This window comes from Trachurus trachurus (assembly GCF_905171665.1).
Source record: "Trachurus trachurus genome assembly, chromosome: 18".
Classification (NCBI taxonomy): domain Eukaryota; kingdom Metazoa; phylum Chordata; class Actinopteri; order Carangiformes; family Carangidae; genus Trachurus; species Trachurus trachurus.
In genome coordinates this window covers 14,604,979-14,629,531 of record NC_139909.1, presented here as the reverse complement: position 1 = coordinate 14,629,531, position 24,553 = coordinate 14,604,979, and the positions used below count along the sequence as shown (strand labels likewise).

At 41.9% G+C, this 24,553-nt stretch overlaps 4 protein-coding genes across 4 annotated transcripts; 2 read left to right on the top strand and 2 right to left on the bottom strand.

The window, feature by feature from the left end:
• The first annotated feature begins 515 nt into the window (after nt 1–515).
• On the top strand, nt 516–4,784 carry LOC311002216 (kelch-like protein 33). The gene is made up of 4 exons (XM_083993494.1): nt 516–1,495; nt 1,585–2,533; nt 2,635–2,805; nt 3,339–4,784. Exons 1-4 carry the CDS (start codon nt 676–678, stop codon nt 3,856–3,858), a joined length of 2,460 nt encoding a protein of 819 aa, XP_083849620.1. The 5' UTR covers nt 516–675; the 3' UTR covers nt 3,859–4,784.
• A 351-nt stretch (nt 4,785–5,135) lies between these two features.
• Nucleotides 5,136–7,507, top strand: cbln11 (cerebellin 11). Its single transcript, XM_083993512.1, has 4 exons — nt 5,136–5,529; nt 5,650–5,715; nt 5,885–6,016; nt 6,576–7,507. Exons 1-4 carry the CDS (start codon nt 5,280–5,282, stop codon nt 6,854–6,856), a joined length of 729 nt encoding a protein of 242 aa, XP_083849638.1. The 5' UTR covers nt 5,136–5,279; the 3' UTR covers nt 6,857–7,507.
• Nucleotides 7,508–7,577: 70 nt separating this feature from the next.
• On the bottom strand, nt 7,578–11,080 carry LOC311001899 (kelch-like protein 33; the record flags this gene model as incomplete). Its single annotated transcript, XM_083993078.1, has 4 exons — nt 7,578–8,100; nt 8,400–8,567; nt 8,679–9,618; nt 9,892–11,080. The coding sequence occupies 4 exons, from the start codon at nt 11,078–11,080 to the stop codon at nt 7,578–7,580; spliced, it is 2,820 nt and encodes a 939-aa protein (XP_083849204.1).
• Nucleotides 11,081–14,452: 3,372 nt separating this feature from the next.
• On the bottom strand, nt 14,453–20,351 carry LOC311002225 (uncharacterized protein). The gene is made up of 7 exons (XM_083993513.1): nt 20,072–20,351; nt 18,912–19,014; nt 18,302–18,391; nt 18,069–18,143; nt 16,979–17,049; nt 16,699–16,870; nt 14,453–15,903 (listed from the first exon to the last, which is right to left on the bottom strand). Exons 2-7 carry the CDS (start codon nt 18,978–18,980, stop codon nt 15,694–15,696), a joined length of 687 nt encoding a protein of 228 aa, XP_083849639.1. The 5' UTR covers nt 18,981–19,014; nt 20,072–20,351; the 3' UTR covers nt 14,453–15,693.
• Nucleotides 20,352–24,553: the final 4,202 nt, after the last annotated feature.

The following is a 24,553-nucleotide window of genomic DNA, read 5'->3' as shown; positions in this document are numbered from 1 at the left end:
AAAACATGATCACACCTACCCTGGAGAGAAGGATTCTGATATCTAAATTCTTACTGTATGCTTCAAAAGTAATTTACACAGTGTATTTGCAACAATAAGATAATAAAATAATGATTTGTAAGCAAAAATTTGATTTCCATGTAACTTCTTTTTATATCTTAGTTGTCAACATTGTCTCTCTTATCCATGTTCTGTAGCCTTAACTGCATGTTAGTTAATCCAACCCTGACAGCGAAGATCCTTTAAGGAAATATTTATGAAGCTTGGTCTCCCCTTGGTCCTATCCTAATGATTTTTATGTCAAAGCATAACCAAACAGTGACCACTCCGTAAACATAATGGGGTTGTATTCCTGACAATGAAAGTCCAGGGTCACCTTCATGTCGTGCCTTGACTGATATTAGAATGAAGGGCATGCCAAGACTCTGTTGAAACTGAATACTGTATCTCTGACCCAGTAGCTATGAATAGCTGCTTGTTTATGCAGTAAGGAAAGTTAAGTCAGAGAGAGAGAAGGAGGGAGAGTTAAGGGTGGGCTAAAGATTTAGAAAGGCAGAAAAAATAAACATGAGAAAGCAGCAAATTCAAGGCAAGAGAATAAGGTTTTGTTGGGCTCTTAGGAAACACCACTGAGGGACCATTACAGGTACTGTAAAAGAAAATTAAGTCAGTGACATGGAGTTCACCAGGCGTTACCTGCCAATGGAGTGGGAAGAGCGCTGGAGGAGAGAGAAGGAGAGGAGGAAACGAGTGATTGAAGAAGGTGGAGAAGCGATTGAACAGGACAACCTTGAGCTGAGGAGGATTGTGGCCTTCAATGACTCCAGGATGGGTCTGTCGAGTGGTGGGGATAAGACAGAGGGGTCAGTGGCCATAAGAGGTAGTACAAGTGAGCAAATAGTCGGGGAAGATGTGAACAAGGAGGCGTTTTGGAATGAAGGAATGAGGGATGAGGGTCGCGGCCATACTTACCGCAGTGAAACCTCTCCAAATGAGATATTCAGGGCCCTGAGGGAGCTCTGTGATTCATCACTCCTCACAGACCTGACTCTAACCACTGAGGATGGGAGCAGCTTCCATGTCCACTCCCCTGTCCTGGCTGCCATCAGCGCCCTCATCGCGGAGAGACTGAGGGAGGGGAGTGGAGAACTTGAGGATGTAGGACTCCACGGATGGTCAATGTCTCTGGGTGCTGAGGTTGATCATGTAGGGCTTCAGGCAGTTGTGGAGTTTGCTTATACCGGTGTTGTATTTTGTCTAAACAAAGATACCATGGCACCGATTAAGACTGCCGCACAATTGCTGGGCGTCCCTAGAGTGCTTGATCTCTGCAACAAAGAGGAAAAGATAAAGGAAGGTGGAAGCACCAAGAAGAAAGAGAGAGCAATCTCTCCTCTAGAACAGATGAAGAGAACTCTTCAGTCCATTGAACATCTCTGGACAGACAGAGTGGGGTGTGATGTGATTTTGGATGTGGATGGGGCTTTATTCCATGGTTAGTAGTCAGAATAAAAATCAATCTTATGCAATCTTTAAGTATTTTGATAATGGTCAAGTGTAAACTCTCCTTTTTAATGTTTCCAGTTCATAGAGTTATCCTGGCAGCAAGCAGTGACTACTTCCGTGGCATGTTCACCTCTGGAATGAAGGAATCCAATCAGACCTGTGTTTCTCTTCCCTTCCTGTTAGCGCCTGAGTTAGAGGCCCTTATTGGCTGTTCCTACAGTGGGACTCTTTCACTTAGCTGGGACTGCGTCTTTGAGATCACCTGCACAGCCCTGCAGCTTCAGTTCCAGCTGGCCATCTCGCTTTGCCTCGACTTCATGCAACAGAATATTGAAGCAAACTCCTGTCTGGACATTGTTTCTTTTGCAGAGGCATATGGGATGACAGAGCTTCTAGAAGACACTAATGACTTTGTACTGAGGAACTTTTGTGAGGTGTCATCCACAGCAAAATTTCCGGACCTACCTGCAGAGAAACTTCTAGACTTTATCCGCAGTGATGGTCTGTGCGTGCCCTCAGAACTGGCTGTATTTCGAGCTGTAATCACATGGATTGAGGCTGATCCAGAAGAGAGACTGGGCCAAGCTGACATGCTGATGACTGCAGTCCGTTTCTCCCTCATGACCTTTCGAGAGTTCAGGGAGGTCAGGGCCATTAATCTGCGCATGGAGTGTTCCGGAAATAAGGAAGTTCAACTGTATGGTTCAGCACTCAAGGAATTTGGCTTCAATCTCCCCAAAACAGAAGACAAGTGTCGGGTCAGACGACCAAAACATACTTTGGTACTTGTCGGAGGAGACCAGCTAAACCCAGACATGGGTGGGCGTATACCAAGCAGGGAACTATGGTTTGCAAACTCCCTGCGCTGTCGCACGGGTTTGGTGAAGGACATAGAGTGGAAGAGGCTGGCTGAGATACCAGACAAGCCCAAGTTCAGACATGGAGTAGCAGCAATGGAAGGGAAATTGTATGTGTTTGGAGGATGCTACTTCTATGCTCAGCATAACATAATGAAATCTGTCTACAGGTAATTGGAGATGCCAATGCACAAATATCCTCTTCTCACTTTCATTGTCTGCTTTCTGATCTGACTTTCTCCATTTTTACCTTTGCTTTCATCTGTTCTAGTTATGATCCTGTACAGGATAGCTGGAAGAGGCTGGCCGACATGCAGGATTTTAGAAGTAACTTCTCAGTGGTGGCTCATGAGGAACGCCTTTACGCCATTGGTGGAGATAAGGAGATCAACACCAACGTAGACAGCGTTGAGATGTACAACCCAGACACTGACTCATGGAGGTAAGATTACTGATGCTACACTCAACGCAGACAATTCAACAGTCTTTTTGAAGCGGATTGATTTTTTTTTTTAATACATGTCTGTCAAACACTAAACATTAAATGTATCCAGTGCCTATAGTATACAGCAAAATGGCAAGCTAATAAAAGCTGGGTTCGCATGACTCAAAACCTTCCATGCAAATGCAATACCAAAGCTTGACCACCAGATATCACCATTTCCAATGCATCTATACTCGCGCTTTACTGCTTTGAAAAATCTTCTTCCCTTATGAGACAAAATGAAGCATGGAGGATGGCATTACATGGCAAATTAGAGGTTAAAAATATTTTTGTAATCATGTGTCCATATGTTAATTGTTCATTTAAATTCACGTCAGAGAAGGAATGGCTAAATGTAAGTTTTACATGAAATGCTGTGTTAGTTGGCAATTATAAGATCAAACGTGTGGTCGGAAAATCTTGGGATGTTGAGATTACATGACTGCCAGTCATCCACTCCCGTTTGATTCCTCTTGTTTCCTTTTTATCAGTTTTGTCCATCCTTTGGACCAGGCCCTGAGCGGCTACGCTGTCACCGCTGTAGATGGAGGAATCTTCATTTCTGGAGGTTTCAACTGTAAATACGTGTGTCTGGTTTCCATGCTCCTGTACCACCCAGAGAGAGGAACGACCTACCTGGCAGACATGGCCAATGACCGGGCCCAGCATTGCATGGAGGCCCTGCGAGGCCGTCTTTATGTCAGTGGTGGGGTTTGCAATCTGAGGGCATTCTACACAGATCAACAAGCCTGTGAGGTGTATGATCCTGTGACTGATTCCTGGACTTCCTTTACATCCCTGCCTGTTCCCCATGTGGGTGCAGCCTCAGCTGTCCTGGAGGAGAAGATCTATGTACTGGGTGGATACTGCCAGGACGACTACAGTGAGTCTGGGCTGGTCCACCGCTTTGATCCCAGGACACAGAGATGGGAGAACATGGGCAAACTGCCTGGGGCTGTTGCTGACATTCGAGCATGTCTGCTCCGGTTGCCTCAACAGCTGAGACAATAACTCTGTGTTGAAACATTTTTTAAAATGACAGATTTTTTTTTTCTAGCCTACCAGTAATTTTGGATTATAGGCAAATCTGAATAAGGTATGGATCTACTACAAGTATTTGTAGTGTTAATATTGTGAATTTCAATCCAAAATGGTTCTGTGAATAGGCTACCAGATAATTTTTCTTCAAGAGTAGCAGAACTAGCTACTCTACTAAATAAGATTCATGTTGTCGCAGAGTGACAAAATTTGTAAAGACTCCAGTCAAGACTAAACTGCAAATGTCCAATAATTATTTTGAATCTGTTTGAACAAATGGAATACACGACAAAAATCAGTTCAAGATATGTGTGGTTTTATTAAATATCCAAACGGATTGTTTTATATGATAAGTAGATTAGACTAGTTGGGTCTTTAAAGCTTGAGTCTAAATTAATTCTCAATGATTATGATGATGTACTCAATGTTTGTTTAGAAAAAGGTAAAGACACTCCAAATGTTCGACGGAGGCTGTCCTTCATAGCCATTTGGGTCCAGAGATACAGCAATTTGTTGAGGAGATGCATTGTTTTTTTCTGTCTTGTGTTAGGTACGGTCCAATCCCCATTCTGAGTTTTACGTAGACACAAACATACTTTAACATGAATAGTAACAGAAAATACTTCTAAATATTTAAAAAAGGAAAAACTAGTGAGTTTGTTTTAAGAAATAAAAAATCTAATTATGCATCTCTTAAAGGTCACAGCTGTGCATCATCAAGCTTCAGAGATGACTTTTTAAATGAATTAATTATGATGGATCATGTACCCTCAGGACTCTTATCATGACAAGAAGTGGATCTGGCATTTGCATGCATTCCTGTGGTTTAACTTTCAGGGTCATTTTTCAGTCATTGTAAATGGTGGAATATGTGAAGTAAACATTATTTGACTTTTCAAAGGGGGTGTAAGGCCATTAAAGCATAATAATTATCTAGGTATGAATAAAGGTCATTGTAACATCAATTGGATTTAGCATTTTGTCATGTTTGCTTGTGTAATGTTTGAAATGTTTTATTGAGAATGAATTTGCTGCTAATGCTATGCTACACTCTGATAAAACATCCAAGACCAGCATCAAATAATGTTTGGGGAGGGGTATCACAACTTGTAACAACATAATGTGGAACATGTCCTATCACAGGTTGTTTACCTTGTACAAAATGTACAACAACATAGCCCACTTATGACCCATTCCCTGTTAATATTTTACTGGCAGACAATCTTACATAATCCCACCTGGTAGGCCTGTTGGGACACAGCTGGAGCCGAGCTCCCTGAGGGCTTGAATGCTGCTTATTCAAGATCATCCAAGGACCCGTCTCAGTGAAGAGAGCAGGTATATAACCCACGATAGAAAACCACCCTCCAGATCACACATCTACTGCTGAGGATATGGAGTTCAGGACTTTGATTCTACTGACCCTCCTGAGCTCCTTGTTTGTGGAGCCAGGGTTTGGACAGAGAAGTGACAAGGACAATAGAGAGACCAATGAGAAGTTGATAATGAATTTGCAGGACAAACTGAAAGAAATAGAAAGCCGGCAGGATGATGTTGAATCTCTGGAGGCCAAGCTCAATGCAACTGTAGACGAGCTGACGAGACAGAAAGCTGAGATGGACAGCCTGAAGAAAGAGATTGAAGGTACAGGATGATGTCTAAATTATTATCACATGTATTCCAACCAAATATTTATTTTTTTGATTGTGCATCCGTTCTGTTTTTTTCATTGTCATTAATATTTTTTCTTGTAAACCTGTGCAGGCCTGCAAACAAGATTGAATGCCTCAGAGTCAGAGATTGACAGGCTCAAACAAAGTAGTAAAGAAGGTAAGACAAATGAAAACTATTTCTTCACAGTCATCAGTGATTATTTACATTTTTGCATTACCATTCATTTCTCTGGAAATTGGAGAGAAAACTGTAGAACAGAACCCTTTTAGTAGTTTAGTATTCTTCATGTTAACATTTACATGTGTCTTTATGACTCTGTCAACAGCTGCTCCTCGGATTGCTTTCTCAGCCTCCTTGGCAAACTTTGGTGAGATTTACAGAGGACCCTGCACTGACAAGACTCTGATTTTCAAAAGGATCTTCTCGAACACTGGCAATGCTTACGATCTAAATACAGGTACTGTTCAAATCTTGCACCTTGAGTTTGCAAGGGATTAACAAGGGACTAATCAATATTTTTTGCATACTGTAAATGAGGGATAAAACATTTTTCAAGAAAATTGTATTTAAAGTAGGCAATTGCCACTTGACTATACAATTGGTTTCAGTTTTACAGAGGGTTTTATTCTGTTTTCTAACATTGTTTTTATTTGAATCTCACTCTTCTGCTGTAACTGTAAAAGACAGATATTTATATCCAGAGTTGGTAAAAAAAAAAAAAAAAAAAGTAATATATAATATGTAAACAACCCTTTCAGGTGGAGTCAAACTTACATTATTGTGGCTAATTAATCATATTTTTCTGTACGACTTATTTTACAATCACTAATAGAAACAGCATTGTTTAGACTCCAGTTCTAATACTTTATAGCCTTCATTGTGTAACATTTTTGGATTATGAATTAATCAATCAAATTTTGAGTTCCTCGTCGTCAGCCCTCTCAGAATAATGAGAGGAAGTAAAACTCCAATCTGGATTTCAATGATCCATCTTGCCTCAACTTGATCTGTTACAGGAATCTTCACAGCACCAGTGAGCGGTCTGTACTACTTCAGCTTCAGTACCTATGGCTACAACACTCATGTAATGGGGGCTATATTGATAAAGAATGCTGTTCATCAGATCTCGACCTACGATCACCCTTCAGAAGACAAATCAGACAGTAGCAGTAACGCTGTTGTTCTGCAGCTGGTTGCTGGAGATACGGTGCACATGGAGCTCTGGGATAATGGCAGAGTGTTTGATAACCTAAATGGACACACAACTTTCAGTGGTTTTCTCCTGTTCCCAGTGTAGGTGGTCAGACACAACATATTTGCATTGGGCTGCCAACCTAAAACGTCAATGCTTAAAAAAAACACACTCACACACAGACAATACAAATTTTTAATGTTTAGGTAAATATAGTAAGTGTATGAACCATTCCAATAATGCAGAATAAACATATTTAACATATAAACATATAAGTCTTTTTTGTCACACTGATGCCTGCACCCTATACAATGACAGATGTGTTCTCCAGCCTCCCCCTAAAACAATGGCAACTATGAACACAAATGGGACAGCTCCCTCCTATGGTCATAGTTGGTTATTGCAGCAATGGTATTTAACACTGTGCTATTATATGTAAAATACTAAACTGTTCTGTTTTGTTGGGGAATTAATTATCACTTGAACAATTTAAAATATTCTTTTTTGTCAGGGGATTATTTACTTTAACCACTACTACAATGACAATGCATTTATAAGATAAGTTGAATTAATAGCAAACAATGCCCTACAATTCCTAGATATCCTACAATTGGCATACCAAAAATAAAAGTTATTTTTTTCTTGATCAAGATATTGTGTGACATGATGGTGTACATAATTATTATCATTTTAAATGGAAGAATGTTTGCTCAATTAAAAAAATATATGTAATTCAATCATTCAAATGTCATTATTAACATGCAATAAAAAAAACATGATATCTAACATTTTAAACTTTGAAAGCCATATTGTATGCCTTCATGTCTTACAAACGGATATGTGATGGCAAACACAGTAGAGTTGCTCTTATGTCATTGTTTGGCCCTGGCATCTTGCCCATATTCTCCCATCTCTGCATGGTGGGATCATAGCGATGGACCATTTTAGTCTCACTGTAGTCCTCCTGGCTGTATCCACCCAAGACATAAAACTTTCCCTCTAAAACTGCACTTCCTGCTCCAACATGTGGCACATTTAAAGACACAAAGGCTGTCCAGGAGTCAGCTGCTGGACTATACACCTCGCAATCTAGCTGGTCAACAATGGTGTTGTTTTCATCAGCGGTGATTCCACCTGCTACATAGAGATGGTCACCCAGGGTCTCCATGCAGTGATGTGCCCGAGGTTTAGACATGTTTGCCAGATAGGTGCTCCCTGTCTCTGGGTGGTATAGAAACATGGATGCCAGAAAGCTGTAGTCGCTGTTCATTCCACCTGAGACAAAGATCTGTTCTTGTGACACTTTAGCCACATGCCCACGTAGAGGTAAATCCAAAGGCAGGGTGAAGCTGAAAGAAAAGATATATACCTGTTCATTTTGAGACAGGGTATGTAAAATACATAGTATAGCAGTTGAGGAGTATCAGATTATAATTGCCATATGGTAAACTATGATTTACGTATGCAGGCAGTAGCCAAAAAGCTGGTGACCTTCCATTTCCTTTTCATTGGCAATATTGGATTTCTCAATAGAAATAAAGACAATGAAAAGCATGGTGTCTGGCACCAGATCTTGCCTCACCACAGGAAGAGCTACTGAGCTGGTAGATGCTTGTTGGTATGCCAATGAATAATCATCCAAACCTACCTCCAAGAATTTGTAGTGGGGCAGTATCGCTCCACAGTATCGATGTACTCAGGTTCACAGTGCCCACCGATGGCATATATCATTCCATTCAGCACAACCACTGAGAAAGAGCATCTTTTTTCCCGCATTTCAGCTAGGCTCTCCCAGCTGTTTTCATGGGGGTCATACCTACAGATGAGGTGACAAATATAAGTTGATAGAATTCAGTATTAGTGATAGATATATTCAGAACTGTACATGTATTTCTTTGATGACTACTCCAAGAGTATCCTGTCTTACCTGCAAACAGAACTCATGGTGTCATCAATACCATAATACTTCTTGCCCCCGAACACGTATAGCTGTCCTTTCAGCACCGCCACCTCATGACAGAATCTTGTCGGCCCTGGCATTTCCCCCAACTTTCTCCACTCCACGGCCCTTTTTATCCCTGTAAGGTTCCTCAGGGAATTCCCAAACCAGAGGTCCTTACTGATTCTCCGGGTACCCAGATCTTCAGAGATCTGGTCACCTCCAATCAGGACCAGACTCTCTTTGGGCAGATAGATGCGACACTGACTCTGTGGGGCAGTCTCACTGGAGCAGAAATCCTCAAAAATTGCATCATATAGCTCACCCAGGCTGTGATCTGACCATATGTTCACAGACTTGACCTCTTTGAATTCGTTGAACGTCATCAAGGAAAAGTGGATGGTTTTCATCAATTCCTTAGTGAGCCTGAGCCTCATCTTAGGCTTAGCCTGAATCCATGCCACCACTGCTTTGAATACTACTAGCTCAGATGGGACACATAGTGAGTGACTGTTCAGGTACTTGAGGAGGTGTCTGGCAGGCAGGTCCTTGAACTTTAAGGTGCAGGCTACCTTTTGGAACTGTCGCAAGATGAAATCATCTGCAACTTCCTGGAGCTGCACCATCTCATATGCCTCAGCAAAAGATGCCACATCCAGACAGGAGTGTGGATTAATTTCTTGTTGCAGGAAGTTAAGGCACAAAGAAAGGGCAGGCTGGTACTGGAGTTGGAGAGCAATGCTGGTGATCTCAAAGACACACCTCCAGCTGAGGGGTAGTGCCCCGCTGTAGGAGCAGCTGATCAGAACACCCAGCTCTGAGGCCAAAAGGAAGGGGAGAGTCACACGAGACTGATGGGATTCCCTCATTCCCAAGGTGAACATGCCACGGAAATAGTCACTACTTGCTGCTAGGATGACTCTGTGGACTAGAGAGAGTATGGTGATGAGTACCTAGACAATTAACATCCAGTGTTGTCAATGTACTCCCAATCCATTCATCATTCACTCATGTAATATCATATGGAAAATAAAGAAACATATCACATGACAAGACATTCATTCATTCATTTTCTATACCACTTATCCTGCACTAGGGTCACGGGTAAGCTGGAGCCTATCTCAGCTAACTTCGGGCAAGAGGCGGGGATGACAAGACATATGAAACATGATATACATTTACTGGTTGGTGTTCTACTCACCATGCAGCAATTCTCCAATTCCTTCCAGAATAACATCACAGCCCACCCTGTCCATCCATAACTGTTTGATGGACTGAAGACTGATCAGCGTTTGTTCTGCAGCAGAGATTCTTCCTTCTTTCTTCAGTCCTCCAGTTTTTGTGGGCTCTTCCTCAGTGCAGAGATCCATCACCCTGGGGGCACCGAGTGTCAGAGCTGCTGCCTTTATCTGTTCCATTATGTCCTTGTCCAGACAAGATATAATCCCAGTGTAGGCAAACTCCACAACTGCCTCTACTCCAACGTGATCCACCTCTGATCCCAGGGACAATGACCACATGTTGGTTCCGACAATTGTACCATTGTCCTTTCTTTCATAAGCTCTATCTTTTCTTCTATTCTTTCTACTCAAACTGTCCCAGATGAGGGAGCTGACAGCAGCCATGACAGGGGAGTGGACATGGAAACTCTTCCCATCCATTGTTCTCAATGTTAAGTCTGTGAGAAGAGAAGAGTCCCTAAACTCTTTCAGAGTGTGGAATATGTCCGTGGGATAATCATTTTTGCAGTAGGTATTTTCCACATCTTCATCCATGTCTTCGTACATTGAATATTCTGCATCCTCTTCATCTGTTGAGTCTTCCTCTTCCTCCTCTTCTTGAAGCTTTCCCTGGTAGTCTTCAAACTCTTCTACTTGAGTTGTCCAAGATTCTGAGACTGTGTCTTCCTCATTTGTAGGTTTTTCACTCTCTTCTTCTTCTCCTGTTTCCTTAGAAGTCCATACTCCTGGGGTGCTATTTTCATTGCTTGTTGACTTTTGATCACAATCTTCAACCTCACAAGGATTTTGCTCTCCAAGGTCATTGTGTTCAGTGTGCTCCTGTTCTGGTTTTCCATCGTTCCCACTGGCTTTGTCATCTTCTTCATCCTCATCCTCCTTCTTTTTCAACATAATATCTGTTTCTTCTCTGTCGTTCTCTCTGGCCTCCTCCCCAACGTCCTGGATAGGGGGTTCTTCTTGTGTCACCACCTTCCTCTCCTCATCTTCCACCTTCTCCTTAGCCTCCCCATCAAACTCATTCTCCAACTTTTTTTTCTCTTCCTCCTCCTCCTCATCCACCCTGTCCTCCCTTACCTTGTATTCTCCTACTTCCCCATCCTCCTCCAGTTCTTCTACTTCTGTCACCTTCACCTCCTCCCACTTTACCATCTTCTCCTCTGCTTTTCTCTTTTCATTTACCTCCTCCTTTTCTTTTCCTGACACCTCCCTCTCCTCCTCTTTCTCTGTGTTCACCTCATTCTCCTCATATGCCTCACTGTTTACCTTCTCCCCCTCCTCCTCTTCTCCCTCCTGTTCACTCCCCTCCTCTATTTCCACTACCTTTTCCCCCTTCCGATCTTCATTTCCCTCATCTTCCCCCTCTTCACTTTCCTCCTCTTCCCCACCGTTTGTTTCCTCATTTTCCTCCACATCATCCTCCTCTTCTTCCTCCTCCACTTTTGTCCAACGTCTCACTCTCTCCCACAATGTCATCCTCCTGTTTACCCCCATCCCACTCTTCAACTCACCCCACTCCTTCTGGAAACATGGATTAGCCACTGCCATACTGTCCAATCTATCTTCTAATCTCTACTAATCCTTTCAGTCACCCCTTCCCTAAATACTCAAATGCATTAACACCTCTTGAAATGCCAAAAGATTGTAGGTCACTTACTTTTTGCAAATCTTAAAACCAAAAATGCACAGAGACAACCATATATGTCCAAAGGTATTCCACTATGTGGATGTTGCTGTTATTGTTGTAAGCAGCTCTGTACTTCTTATCACGTCTGCAGACACCAGCTGTTTTGTGTGTTTGTTGCTCTCTTTCCTCCTTCCTCCTCTGTCTCTCCCCCTCTCTCTCTCTGTCTCTCTCCCCCCTCTCTCTCTGTCTCTCTCTCCCTCCCCCACACCCCTCTTTCTCTCTCTCTCTCATTTATATGAAGGTTCGACAGTGTCACAAGAACCCACAATTCCTCCTATCACCAAACATGCTGTTATATAGTGTTATACGTCATGAGGTAATTGAAATTCTACATGGTTTGGGGTGTCAGACTGAGACCCGACAGAGGTATTTTAGGTGTTTATGCACTAAATGTTTAGTTATATTTCTACTATTTCACCATTATATTGTTACATTTTTTCCTTCCTTTTTATGTTTCTATATTTTCTTATTAGAAATGTAATTGTTAAGCATATACATGTAATGGATGTGTATGTTTCTTCGAAGGTCATGCACTCTAATACTGTTGGGATCATCTGCTGCTTGGTGAGGCCATAGCAGGCATCATTATTCAGGGCCGTATGACTCGAGGATCAGTATTAAATGCCTAGAGGGTCACCAGTGGGATCACGTTGCTCCTCCACGGCCAAACACAGTGGTATCTGGGTCAAGCGAGGGTGAATAGGAGGCAAACAGGACAACAAAACACAATTTATACATGTCTTCTTTTGTGCCGACAGAGAAAGCAAACAGCTGGGTCACACTGTAACCTTGACTTGAAAAATAGCACACAGGCAGCTGACGATGGACACAAATGCGCTCTCTCCTTGTCCTACCGTATTGTTAGGCATAGCAACTTTTTGAGGGTGCTTTCATTATGAATAAAAAATGCATTTCAAAGTTTGTTTAAAGTCCTTACTTAGTTAGATTTAGCTAGTAGAGGTGCTGTATTTTGTCTGATCATTAAAGGGAGTTACTAAAGCATTAAGTTTGTGCAGTTTAGAACTTATGCTAATGTAACCGGCAACTTTAGCCACCTGGTTTAGTTTATCCATTTTGTAATTTGACGCATATTGTCATATTTTTTGTAAAACTAAATTCTAATTCTTCCACTTTTTCTTTTATATCTAAATTAAACAGCATTTTGTGTCTTGTTTGGGGCTTTTTCGCCTTTAATGGACAGGACAGTTGAGAGAGAGACAGGAAATGGGAGGCAGAGAGGGAGGGGTATGACACGCAGGATGGGGCCGCTCAACGCAGGATTCAAACAGGGGCCACCGACAGTGAGGACTATAGACTCAACACATGAGCTAAACACCCCCCCTTAAGAACAACTTTTTAGGTAGCATAGCCTATTTGGAAAGTCTAGTTAGTAGGCCTAATGACTTAGTGCTCCCATGACTAGTTTGTGCTTAAGGACAAGTTAGCCAGCCTGTTTGGAAAGGAGGGGTAGCTTTGTTTTGTCCTGTTTCTAGCTACAGTAAGTGGGCTACCTAACTAGCTACATGAGAAAATACTGTCCCCATTATCAACTGGAGTTAAGAGGACTGGAATCAGAGAAACACTAGAGCAGGGCTGTCATTTCCTCGTGTGCAAAACAAACCCAGTAACCCTGACTAAAGGTATTTTCTCTTGAATGTCAGGGCAATCTCGCCTCACAAATCTTCTAAGATTGTTACCACATCACCACAGACTGAATTCCTACTGCAATCCTTTCGACTGAGATGCTTTCAAGTTGAAGCACTCTGAGTGGGTGTGCTGGAAATGAAACTGGTGGGCAACATCTCACTTTGAAAACACACTCCTACCTGAGGACACAATAACTCTGGTCTTTCATAGCCATTCACGTGTGAGGGAACACACATATATCTGCTGTGCATACACACAGGGAGGTTTAAACAAGCAGACTAGTGACTCAGGCTGGTACTCAAACCTACGCAAGAAGGAAAGTTGAATGCATTTAAATTAGGTGAAAACTTAATATTTAGCATTTTGAAACATTCTGAGGTAAAGCATTTATCTCCAGACTGAATGTGTGATGTGTTTAAGCAATCAAATATCTGCCAGCTGCTTTCAGCCCATGCACTTATCCGAAGATGACTGTCGTGAAGCAGATCTGCCCTCTATTAAGCCCCAAATAAATTATATAATGCTGTAAATGCTGCTGTGTAGGGCAGCAGATTTTCACCTGCAAGTTTAAAAGATCGTGTAACAACTGTTGTGCAGATGTTGCCCTGTTCACATTATCACCTACAGTGAGTGTTTGGCAGTGGGCATTAGCTCACAGTCTACTTATGAAAAGTCTGTTTCCTCTGCAGTCCTGATTGTTACCATGACGACGTACGCAGCGAAAGGAGGACTGAGGAGCGCTATAACCTCGTTATGGGACCCTCCCCCTCAGGCCCTTTGTTCAAGTGCAGCAAACACTGCTGGGACATAAGGCTGAAACTCGTCCTCATCTTCTTAAAATCAGCAGCAGAAGTAGAAGATGTGCAAGAATAGGTATCATTGTCTCCACTTAGCCAAATATTCGCTCCTAATCTGTTAAACCTGTGGGAGGACTTGATCTAAAATGAAAGACATGAAGGAGAAGTTCAGCATTTTGAGAATGCACAAGCTCACTCATAAACATTTCAATGTGAAAAGAGCTCATCCACAGTTTAAAAAACACGTTTTTTTTGTCAAAATACAATCTAGTTTTATTGAACTTCTATGGCTCAATGACAGAGAGGTCAACATACACATGGAAATATAATTTAACATGTAAAAATGTGCAATAGAACTGTCTGGGAGAGGAAAACTAGCTCACACAGAACAATTTGATCTTAATTTAGAAACAAACATTTCTCTACTGGGATGCAAGCAGGTGTGGAAAAAAAAAAGAATCACGGCTTCCAAAACATTCAGAAACAATGTAACATGAAACATACAGTACAAAGAAGCCACGGCAAAATGGCTTTTTCCAGTTATTTCAGCTTGAAATAAGCAGCGTGACTGATTGTCAAGCTCACTTTTCATCTTCAAATAATAACTCGTGAACATAGACATGACATAAAAGTTACCAAATACAATAGTAATGTTTCAACCATAAGATTGTGAAATGGGTTTTAAAGTGTTTAATTGCTTTAACATGATTAAGTTTCACTAAAGCTTGTTTTATTTTGAGGTCAGCTTATTTTACTAAAAACATACAAGTGTAGCCAGGAGGAGGACAAGAAGAAGTAGAAGAAGAAGAATCCACCTGTTTTAAATCAGTCTGCAACAAGTCAAATAATACATGTAATTCTTTCATTAAAATAACAGATGTACTGCAGATCACAAGTAATGGGAGTAGGATCAGATCTCTCCTGCTATTGCTTTTTAAATTGGGTCACGCTCTATTTTAGAACCATAATTCCCTGCATTCATAAAGTATATGATATTCATCAGAGAGAAAAAGGGGCCAAGAAGGTGACGACAGTGCCAAGAATGTAGTAGTCGACGTTCTTCTCCAGCAGTCGAGATGCCGCGGTATAGGAGCAGAGGTATTGCATAGTTCAGCAGCATCGTCTTTTACATGTCTTCCTACTGAGCCTGTGTTATTAGTAGAGTTTTTTTTCCTTTTTTAAATGTACCTGTGCAGCCCTGATCACCCCCCCCCCCCCCACACCCTCCTCTTCCCCTCCACATATCGCTCCTATGGCTCATTATAAGGAATAAGGAGCGAGATGAGAGGTCTATTTTTACAAACGAGGGGGTGAGGAAATGAGACGGAAGGTGCGATTGTGCGAGGCGGAATCACGCACCGAGTCTGTGTTGTTTTTTCCTTGTGAAAAGACTCGGCACGCAGAGGGGATTTAACAGGTGCAGCATGAAAGAATATTTGAACCTGCACCTTTTTGCCCCACCCCTTAAGAAAATACGATCTTTAAAATCCTTCATTAGGATTAAATATGTATCTAAAATGCGGAGGGCCAACATCTTCATCTAATCCAATCCTCTTTTCTTTTTTTTTTTGCATTATCCACTACATTTCAAGAGTTGGTGGAGCTTTTTGCAATGAAACTATGCGCATACAGGGTCAAGCGCTGGCCCACGGGAGGAGGAAAGACACGATAACGATGACAAGAGAGAGGGACAGGGGGAGGGACAGGAGAAGGATGAGAGGGAGAGAGAGGGAGGACGGCCATAGAGACATCAGCTTGGAGCCTCGGGGCAGTTCGACCGGACTCTTCTGATTCTCCACGTTCGGTCGGCAGATGATCAGTGGCCTGACCTGTGATATGCTCTCCTGAAAGACAGGCAGACGGAGACATGTGGGTCTTTGTATAAACATATCTTTGTTTTTTCTTTCATGCACATAATAAGAAACCCCTATGGCTTTATGTATATGTTGCATTTGGTTTATATTGGCGTCCAGCATATAATATTTAACTCATTAAAATGAGTCGTGCTTACCCTAACCATAACTGAGATTTGACAAAAAACACATTGAAATGAATTTAGTTTTCCTTTTCTTATCAAACGTTTGCATCGCTACACGTCTTGGCACATTACTGCTGTCTGCTGTTGATCTGAGTGAAACAGCAACAGGTCTGTGAGCAGCATCTCTTAACAGGCTAAAAATAAAAAAGGGTGACCCACTCATTGAAAAAAACACTGCTCTATAGCACTCCTAGTGGTAAGGAAGAAAACCACACCTTTTTAATTGCTTCTAATAATCCAATACGGGACCCCTGCCCTTATATTTCCTGTCTGATTCAGATGAAAATATGATTGTGAGCGTATATATAAAAAGTATTATTGCTAGAAATATGGTTAGCAATTATATAAGCTTAACACAAAAGACACATAGTAGTTTAAATACAAGTCAGACTTGAATGGAAGTGATGATATACCACCATCTGTCCCTGCTTAATGCCTTTCTCTGGAAGCACTGAACTTAATTATAGTGTTAAGACAGATGAACACACGATGTCAACACAAGAATTTCAATGCAGTTTAAAACAAGCCTTTTCCGAGCCTTTGTTTTGTTCTAATGTTAGTACGCCATAGTTAATCAGGCTTTTCATCACTGTGGTTTTACCTCCAGTATGGTTCTGCTGTGTGCTCTGTCAGGACTGAGCCTGAGGTTCCAGCGATGGGATCTGTGACTCCTCCCACCGTCGTCTTCGCTCTCCGTGGTGTCTTGCCGCGCTACCCGTGGACGCTTGCGTCTCCGCGAGCTGATTCGCTGGAGGGACCCCGGCTCCTGGAGTCTGGACCAATCAGGTAAACGGCACAAGATCAGACACTTACACTAGGTACACTGTGGTGTGAGTGAATGGGAGTGTTTGTGCTTGTGTGTGTGTACATTAAACCACAACCTGCAGTCTGTATCCTCTATATCAGCATCAGCATCACTCTCTCCCTGAGGGTCTGATAATACACACTCCTCCTGTAGAGGAACAACACATACAGTACACGCAATGTGCAGTTAAAAACAGAAAACATGTGCTCATAAATACCATAATGAAAAAAGACATACAGATAATATTATTTGAAGCTCATACTTTAAGACAGATATTTTCCTTTTGAAAAAAGAACAACAAATGAAAGCCTTTTTCAGTGCAGCCTCCGCATCCATTCTAGAAGAGATTTTATTTTGCAGTTGTTGGCTGAAACACTAAACAGCCTCGGTGAATCATCAGCAACCGCCACTATTTGTGAACCAAAAACAACACTTGACGATGGCATTTGTCTGTGAGTCCGCTCTTCATGCGTCACTTTTTATTGCCACCACCACAATCTTCACTTTCATTATTATTATAATCATTATTAATATGCGTGAATCAGATAACACATTTGCACATGACTAATGAGCTCAGAGTCTTTTAATCTGGCGGTTGCTCCCTACATCCTGGTTTTAGTTCAAAGTTGCTCATAATTTGGACAATTTACATGACTGGGAAAGGGAAGAAAATGGTTTCATTCCTTAAAATACTATAACAACATATAAGGGTCGTTACAGGTTAAAAAAAAAACGAAAAAGCTGGAGTTTAAAACTTTGAATTTTCAAGTTTAAATACAAATTCACAAGAACAAATCTCAGATTTTAGTCACAAATTTGCAACAAATAAACTTGAAAGTTTTTTTCTATCACAGAGGGACATCTATACTCTGTGAGGATGGACAGATGTGGTTTGTTTGGTGTTCTGCAGCGGAAGATCTGATCAAACTCTACTTCTCAGATGGATTTAGCAATAAGGAAATACTTGCCCAGAGTTTTTCCCACAAATTTGCAACTTTAACCATGAAATTTAAGATTTTTACCTCAGAAATCTACCCCCCGCCCACCAAAAATAAAGTATAATTTTGTTAGTTAGACTTAAATACTCACAACTGCTAGCTACCCGCCAAAATAAAAGCTGCACACATATCAAAAGCCATTATAGGGTGGACTAAATCACACTGTACCTCTGTGCCATATCCCTCAGAGTACCTGGTTATCATTACTCTGTTTTTTCCACAGTGTTCACACAGCAGTGTGTCCTGAGAACAAGAGAGAAAGAAACAGACTTTAAAATATACAGTAGAAATATGGTGGGGTGAGGGGGGGGGCACAATTATAGACGAAGAAACACTTTGTGATCCGAGCGCGTTGTTGAGCGATGGCCACAGACACTTAAGTGGGAAGGCTGAGCACTCACCGGCGTAGGCGTGTGTGCTTCTGAATAAAGTGTACAGGGACCGGCCTCGCACAGACACACTCCATCTACCTCTACACAACTCGCCCCCATCTGAGACAGAGGAGACAAAGAGAGAGAGAGGGTAAACATTAACAACTAGTACCGGCACTGGTGACTTCGTGTAGTGTAAACCAGCTTAGACAACGTGTTCAACGGTACAGTAGTTACTGTTAAATATCATCAGTTTAAGGTCTGATATCCTGAATCCTCTGTGCTCCTCTGTGAGATGAGATTTCTGGATGTTAACCTTTTTCCACCTACTCACATTTTAACCGGCTCTAAGAGCGGAGGACGGGTCGACTCAACTGGCAGGAGCGCTGATGAATCCATGTGATTCAGACAAAGAAGTAAACAACATCACAGCTCGTGTGTTACATCGACCACATTATTCATTAGTCAGTTGGAGATGTGGTTTCATTTCATCACTGTCCGCAGTTATTGTGCCCATCCAAGTTTGCGTCAATTACAGGCCACAAAATGCGACACCCATGTTGGGGTTTAATGTCTCTGTGTGTGTGTGTGTGTGTGTGCGGGCGTAATGTAACAGGTGGCACAAAAAAAAGAGCCTCACCCCACAGTCATTGTCAGACGTCTCTCCGGAGGAAAAGAGGCCGTGGGAGTCGGATTCCCTCCGCAGCATGACCTCTGACCTGAGCTCACACACTCACATAGACCTGTGAGGACACAAGCACAGCGCACAAAGCCACTCAGAATAATTTAAGTGTAAGAGGAATCAGAGTTTATTGATCTCCAGTTGTATATTGTCACAGTGATTTGATGATGCTGTAGTCCAAATTAATGACGCTGAGCAAGTTGTAATTTCAAACCAATATATACCTGTATATTGTTTTTTTAAAGAAGAGGAATTTGTTTTGGACTGAAGATGTAAATCAGAACTTCATTCAGATTTTAAGAATGCATTTCACTGCATTGTCTATACATTGCAACATTATACAGTAATATTAACAACATACTGTATAAACTAGAACTTGTTGATGATGTTGATGAATGCTTACAATAACAAAACCATTATATTAACCCCTTTGAAAATATGCCCCCTTGAATAAATGGCTAAAAATAATCTCATTAATAGAATAATATAGTTTTTATACATATTGTAAAGCCCTATTGACTGTAAGTACATACTTGTTAGTGTTGTTATAATGTTAAATAAAATACTGAATGCTTCTCATTCTTAAAGCCACGACTAATTTAAAACTGAATATAGATTTTAATGGTAAAATGTAAAAGTAAAATGGTTGAGATAATCTATGGGATTTCAGGGTTTTAAAGTAACTGAGTCATAGCCTATGTTTCATTGATAATATCTTTCTGTAGCCTATATATAGGCTTCATACTCAGTCAGTCAGAGCCAGGCCAATAATAAGTATTTTTTATTTATATTTATACAGTTAATCTGACAAGTAATGTGTTGTCAAATGAAAATAAAGTAGCAGAAGCTGTGGAGAGCAGAGAAGAGAGGTCGTGCTTTCAGGGATTTGTCATTACAGCACCTCACTGTAACATCTGCTCAGCAGTGTCTCCGCACTCCCATTACGTAATAGCCTACGACAGTCAATGTTAGTGCCGGACAACTTTTCACATAAAGATGAGAGGGCGGTTAAAAGAGAGTGCGGTGGTGAAACGCAGAAAATTGTCTTCATACAGCTTTAGGAAAACGAGACTTCTGTATTTGTGGTGATAAATAAAGAGCGGAGTGACCCGTCTTACCTCAAACGCATCTTGTCCGGGGGACGTTGAATAATAATAAAGCCATACAAAAAAAAAAAAAAGGTGAATGGACTTCTTGTGTGTTTTTAGAGGATGAGCAGGAGCACGCGGCGGTGTTTCTCATTGTGGCGCGGGGAAGCCATGAGCTCGCGCTTCTGCTGCTGCTGCTGCTGCTGCTGGATGTTTGACATTGTAGCGACTCCTCTGTGTGATGTCAGCACCGACGATGACAGGCAGCTACAGTCCGGGAAGCGCGCGCTCACCGAGAAAACCGAATGTTCCCAAAACAACACGGGAGCGCGGAAAGCGGCAGGAGGGACTTCCGCTCAAGACTTTCTAAATAAAAGCAGTACAGGCCAGGGGAGTGTAAGTAAACGTACAAGTGGATTTTGAGGCATGTAACGCCAAAACAGTAAAACACGATAGAAAAAAGAAATACGTTTCAAAAACTTAAAGGGATAGTTCAATATTTTTGGCAAATTCGCCTGTTGCCATAATCCCTATAGGTAGGCTACAGTAGCAGTAGGTTTACCTTTAATTATTGGTGCATTTTGTTTTTAGATTGGCAGGGCAGAGAAGCAAGCTGCTCAGCAAACACAATAGAGGTGAATGGTACAGGTCCCCTGTTCCTCATCAAATACACAATCCAACAACTCCAAAACACTCTCATGGACAAGTCGTGACCTGCACATTCACCGCGCTATGAAATAATAACATTTCGAGATGGTTGTTTTAGAGGCAAATGCTTAGCTTGAACTACATTTCCAGATATGGCTGCTGGGCTGAGTGATTTTGAGTAGTTCCTGGTATTTGCTTCACGTGTCATAATGTTACATAATTATACATGATTATTTCATAGCATGATGAATGTGCAGGTCACAACTTCTCTACGAGAGCATTTTGGAGTTGTTAGACTGTATTTGACTTGCACTGTTCACCTCCATTGTATTCGCTGACCAGCTCACGTCTCTGCCCCTGGATCTCAACACAACATGCACTGATAATTAAAGGTAATGAACCTATGAATATGGATTATGGGTGAATTTGCCAAAATGTTGAATTATCCTTTTAACTGCATGATGTGAAAACGATAGTTTGAATAATGGATGCAAAAAATGTCATTTTCAGTTGACAAACGACTGGCCTGGAGCCATCAGGAGCCCTGGAGTTCTTCAAACCCCTTTTATTTTGATTAAAAAAAAAAAAAAAATTATCTTATTGTTTCCTGGATTATGATCCCTAAGTGGTTTTGTGAACTTACGTGAGTCCCACATTCAGACAATAGCAAAGTATGGCTGCCAGTGATTTGTTGCATGAATGTGTGGCAGTGTGGTACACTGGTATGTTATTGTCTTTCAGGAAATTAGATGTTTAGTTGCCTAGACAAAAGTTCTGCACATTCAAAGGCACTTTAAAAGGAATTTGAATTTTTGTTCAAAGAACAGTTGCGCTCATCTTTTTTCTTTTTTTGAGTATATTTTGGGGCTTTTTGCCTTTAATTGATATCACAGTAAAGAGAGTCCCAAGTGGGGGCGGTGTGTGGCGCAGTGGTTAAAGCGGCCGCTACAGTCCTCAATGCATGCGTCCCCGGTTTGAATCTCGCGTCAGGCAGACCTTTCCTGCATGTCATTCCCCCTCTCTCTGCCTCCCCCTTTCCTGTCTATCTCACTATGTGCTATCCAATAAAAAGGCCAAAAAATATACTTAAAAAAAAAAGAGAGTCCCAAGTGGGAATTCGATACGGGGCCGGCTGCAGCGAGGACTATAGCCTCTGTATATGGGGCGCCTGCTCTACCAACTTAGCTAAACAACGGCCCAGTTGCACTCATCTTTTGAAGCTTATTTAAGACTTTCTTGGTCTAAAAGCAAATTTCATGTTACGTCTTTATTTGTATTAGCATCACTGAATATGCAAAAAAAGTAGTCTATTTATTATGCCTTAGCTCACATGATCCCTTTTGTTAATTGGATTATGATGGTGCAAGTTCAAAATGACCGTTACAGGACAAAAGCCAAGCTCTGGCCCTGATAACTTGAAGCCGTTAATATTGACCGAGCAAACAGGGAGCAATTATACATAATGTTTTCCCTGATCCTAATCTTGTGTTTGTCGAGGGCCTGAGAGAGTTGAAATACATTCGGTAGTCGTGGTGGGACACACAGAGGAACAGATGAAGGGACATACACACATTTGTTTAAACAACCACACACAGACACACACAAACAGAAACTTGGAGAAAAGATGCACACATTTGTATATAGAACCACACACACAGAGAGAAAGAGAAACTTGGCAGGTCCAGTGCAGTTTCATCAAAGGAAAATTGTTTGTTCCCATGGGGGGGGGAATGTCTGTTTCACATGATCTGCACCTCCTCACCATCACCAAAATATTGCACAACCAGGGCAGCTTAGATTGTGATTAGCAAGTGGATCTTGGTCAAATCCAATTCAGTCCTAATAAGCGTGTATTTAAAGTAAACACATATTGAGTCTCATTAGTTCATAGATTAAATGTCCTGTTGTGACCTGAGTTGAAATTGAAGTAGTAGAAAGCAGAAAGTGGATGCTGAAAAAGAGCACCTTCATAGCAGGCTGGAAAACTCTGTTGATAAATAACCGTTAAAGAGGCTGAGCTTTCCAAGTGGAGCTCATTTTGGCTTAAATGTCCCATGAGCCCCACTGCCATGTCTAAACAGCAGGACCACTGAACGAGATAAAAGGTAATTACAGAAGACCTAATGGCAGAGGGAGGGATCCTCATTATGGCTGCATGTCGACCATGCAAATGACCCCTATGAACATGTAGAGCACTGTACCCTGAGTAATGTGGCCTTAGCTTTATACACCCTCCATGACTGATATATAACTTCTCACAATGTTTTTGATTATAATTCATTTTGCTCAGTTACGCTGCAATGTTTTTGCGCTCGTGCTGATGTTTAAACAGAGAATACTTCTTCCTTTTTAAGATGTTATTCTGCACTGCCGTCCAAAATCTTTCTCGGTGCCGTGTAATGAGTTTTGTGGAATCAGAAAATTCACAAACACGCAGAATGAATCATTATACCATTTCTAATCAAGGTAACTTTGGTGATTGCAGTCATTACACATTGGTATGGCGTCTAACCTTCTTCCATTGTGAGTAGTGAAAAGCAAAAAAAAAGGATGCAGGGCAGAATTTGGTCAATCATGCTCTTTAATGCACTCACATGGGAGAAGGGGAGGCAGCAGAGGAGGGAAGTAACAGATCTTCAGAGGCAGATACAGAGGTTTGTGTATACACAAGTAGCAATACAAACAGGAGATGCAGGCTTGATAAGGAAATTAAGGGAAAGGGTGCAACTCAAATAAACCAAAACTGATGTACCAACGGACCAATGCACCTCTCTCCGTCTCCCGTTTGGTCTCAGAAACTGACTGACTGTCATTTACAGGGAGAGAGAGGGAGAGAGAGAGGGAGGGAGGGAGATGAAAGTCAAGGGATAGCTGCAGAGGCACGTCATTTGGATACTCTGGAAGCTCTGCAGAAAAGCGTTCCTTGCTTCATTGTTTTCTTTCATCAGAATTGGATGCAGGACTAAACTATAACTCTTCAAAAAGGCACATGCAGTGTTTTCTCTTTGACTGAGGTCGCAGGGGGAAAGAAAACGGTCAACTCTTGGATCAAACGCGACAAAACACTGCACCCGAGGCAATTGCAGGTTACGGCGAAGCGAGAGCACCCTGAGGTGGATCGGGGATTGTGATTTGGTTGTGTGAGTTATGTGCTTCTGTGGTGGTGGTGGAGGAGAGGCAGAGCATCCACAGACACTCAGAGAGATTTACACAGTCTGCGAGGTGTGTGCTGACGGCTCGGGAAGAAGAGGATACGGGAAAAGACTCGAGCTTCATTTGATCTGAAAGGCTTTTTTTTGTACTATGAAGAAGAAGTGCACTTTTTTGGATAGCCTTGTTTGCCTTAGTGATGCTACTATATATCAACACAACATTTTTTTCTGAGTGACAGACAACTCTGAAGGAAGTGATGAAGGAGTCAGATCAAAACAAGGATAACCCCCTGACGTGGGACTTTGACCAGCCCTGGGGTTCGATCCTCCAACCTGCTGCACGCCTTTGCCTCAACACCTTGGACTTCTCGGACCTCTGGGACGAGGAAGACAGCACGGAGGATGAAGGAACCAGCTCCAGCAATGAATCCTCATGTCTCCAAGCTCCTCCACCACCTCCCCCTCTTCCTCCCCCTCCTCCTCCTCTTGCCTCAGCTTCGCCCACAGCATCCCTTAAAGGTACTAACATCAAATGTCACACCTTGAAGCTCCACTGGAGGGAACTGCAGAGTTTGAGCCCCCTTCCTCGGATGACCCGTTTCGGGACTCAGACTATTTGGGCCAGGCTTGAACCAGTCCATTTGGATACAAACCGACTGGAGTACCTGTTTGAGTCTAAGGGCAGTAGCACCTGCTTTAATGTGGCTTCTGC

Bases quoted from the DNA above. Each gene is read 5' to 3' on its own strand.
- LOC311002225 (XM_083993513.1), bottom strand. From the start codon at position 18,980: ATGCTGCGGAGGGAATCCGACTCCCACGGCCTCTTTTCCTCCGGAGAG. The intron at 16,871-16,978 runs GTTGTGGTTTAA...TGATTGGTCCAG, and splicing joins ATAGAGGATACAGACTGCAG to ACTCCAGGAGCCGGGGTCCC. The intron at 15,904-16,698 runs GTAAAACCACAG...CCTGTCTTTCAG, and splicing joins ACAGCAGAACCATACTGGAG to GAGAGCATATCACAGGTCAG.
- LOC311002216 (XM_083993494.1), top strand. From the start codon at position 676: ATGGAGTTCACCAGGCGTTACCTGCCAATGGAGTGGGAAGAGCGCTGG. The intron at 1,496-1,584 runs GTTAGTAGTCAG...TAATGTTTCCAG, and splicing joins GGATGGGGCTTTATTCCATG to TTCATAGAGTTATCCTGGCA. The intron at 2,534-2,634 runs GTAATTGGAGAT...CATCTGTTCTAG, and splicing joins ATAATGAAATCTGTCTACAG to TTATGATCCTGTACAGGATA.
- cbln11 (XM_083993512.1), top strand. From the start codon at position 5,280: ATGGAGTTCAGGACTTTGATTCTACTGACCCTCCTGAGCTCCTTGTTT. The intron at 5,530-5,649 runs GTACAGGATGAT...AAACCTGTGCAG, and splicing joins CCTGAAGAAAGAGATTGAAG to GCCTGCAAACAAGATTGAAT. The intron at 6,017-6,575 runs GTACTGTTCAAA...GATCTGTTACAG, and splicing joins TGCTTACGATCTAAATACAG to GAATCTTCACAGCACCAGTG.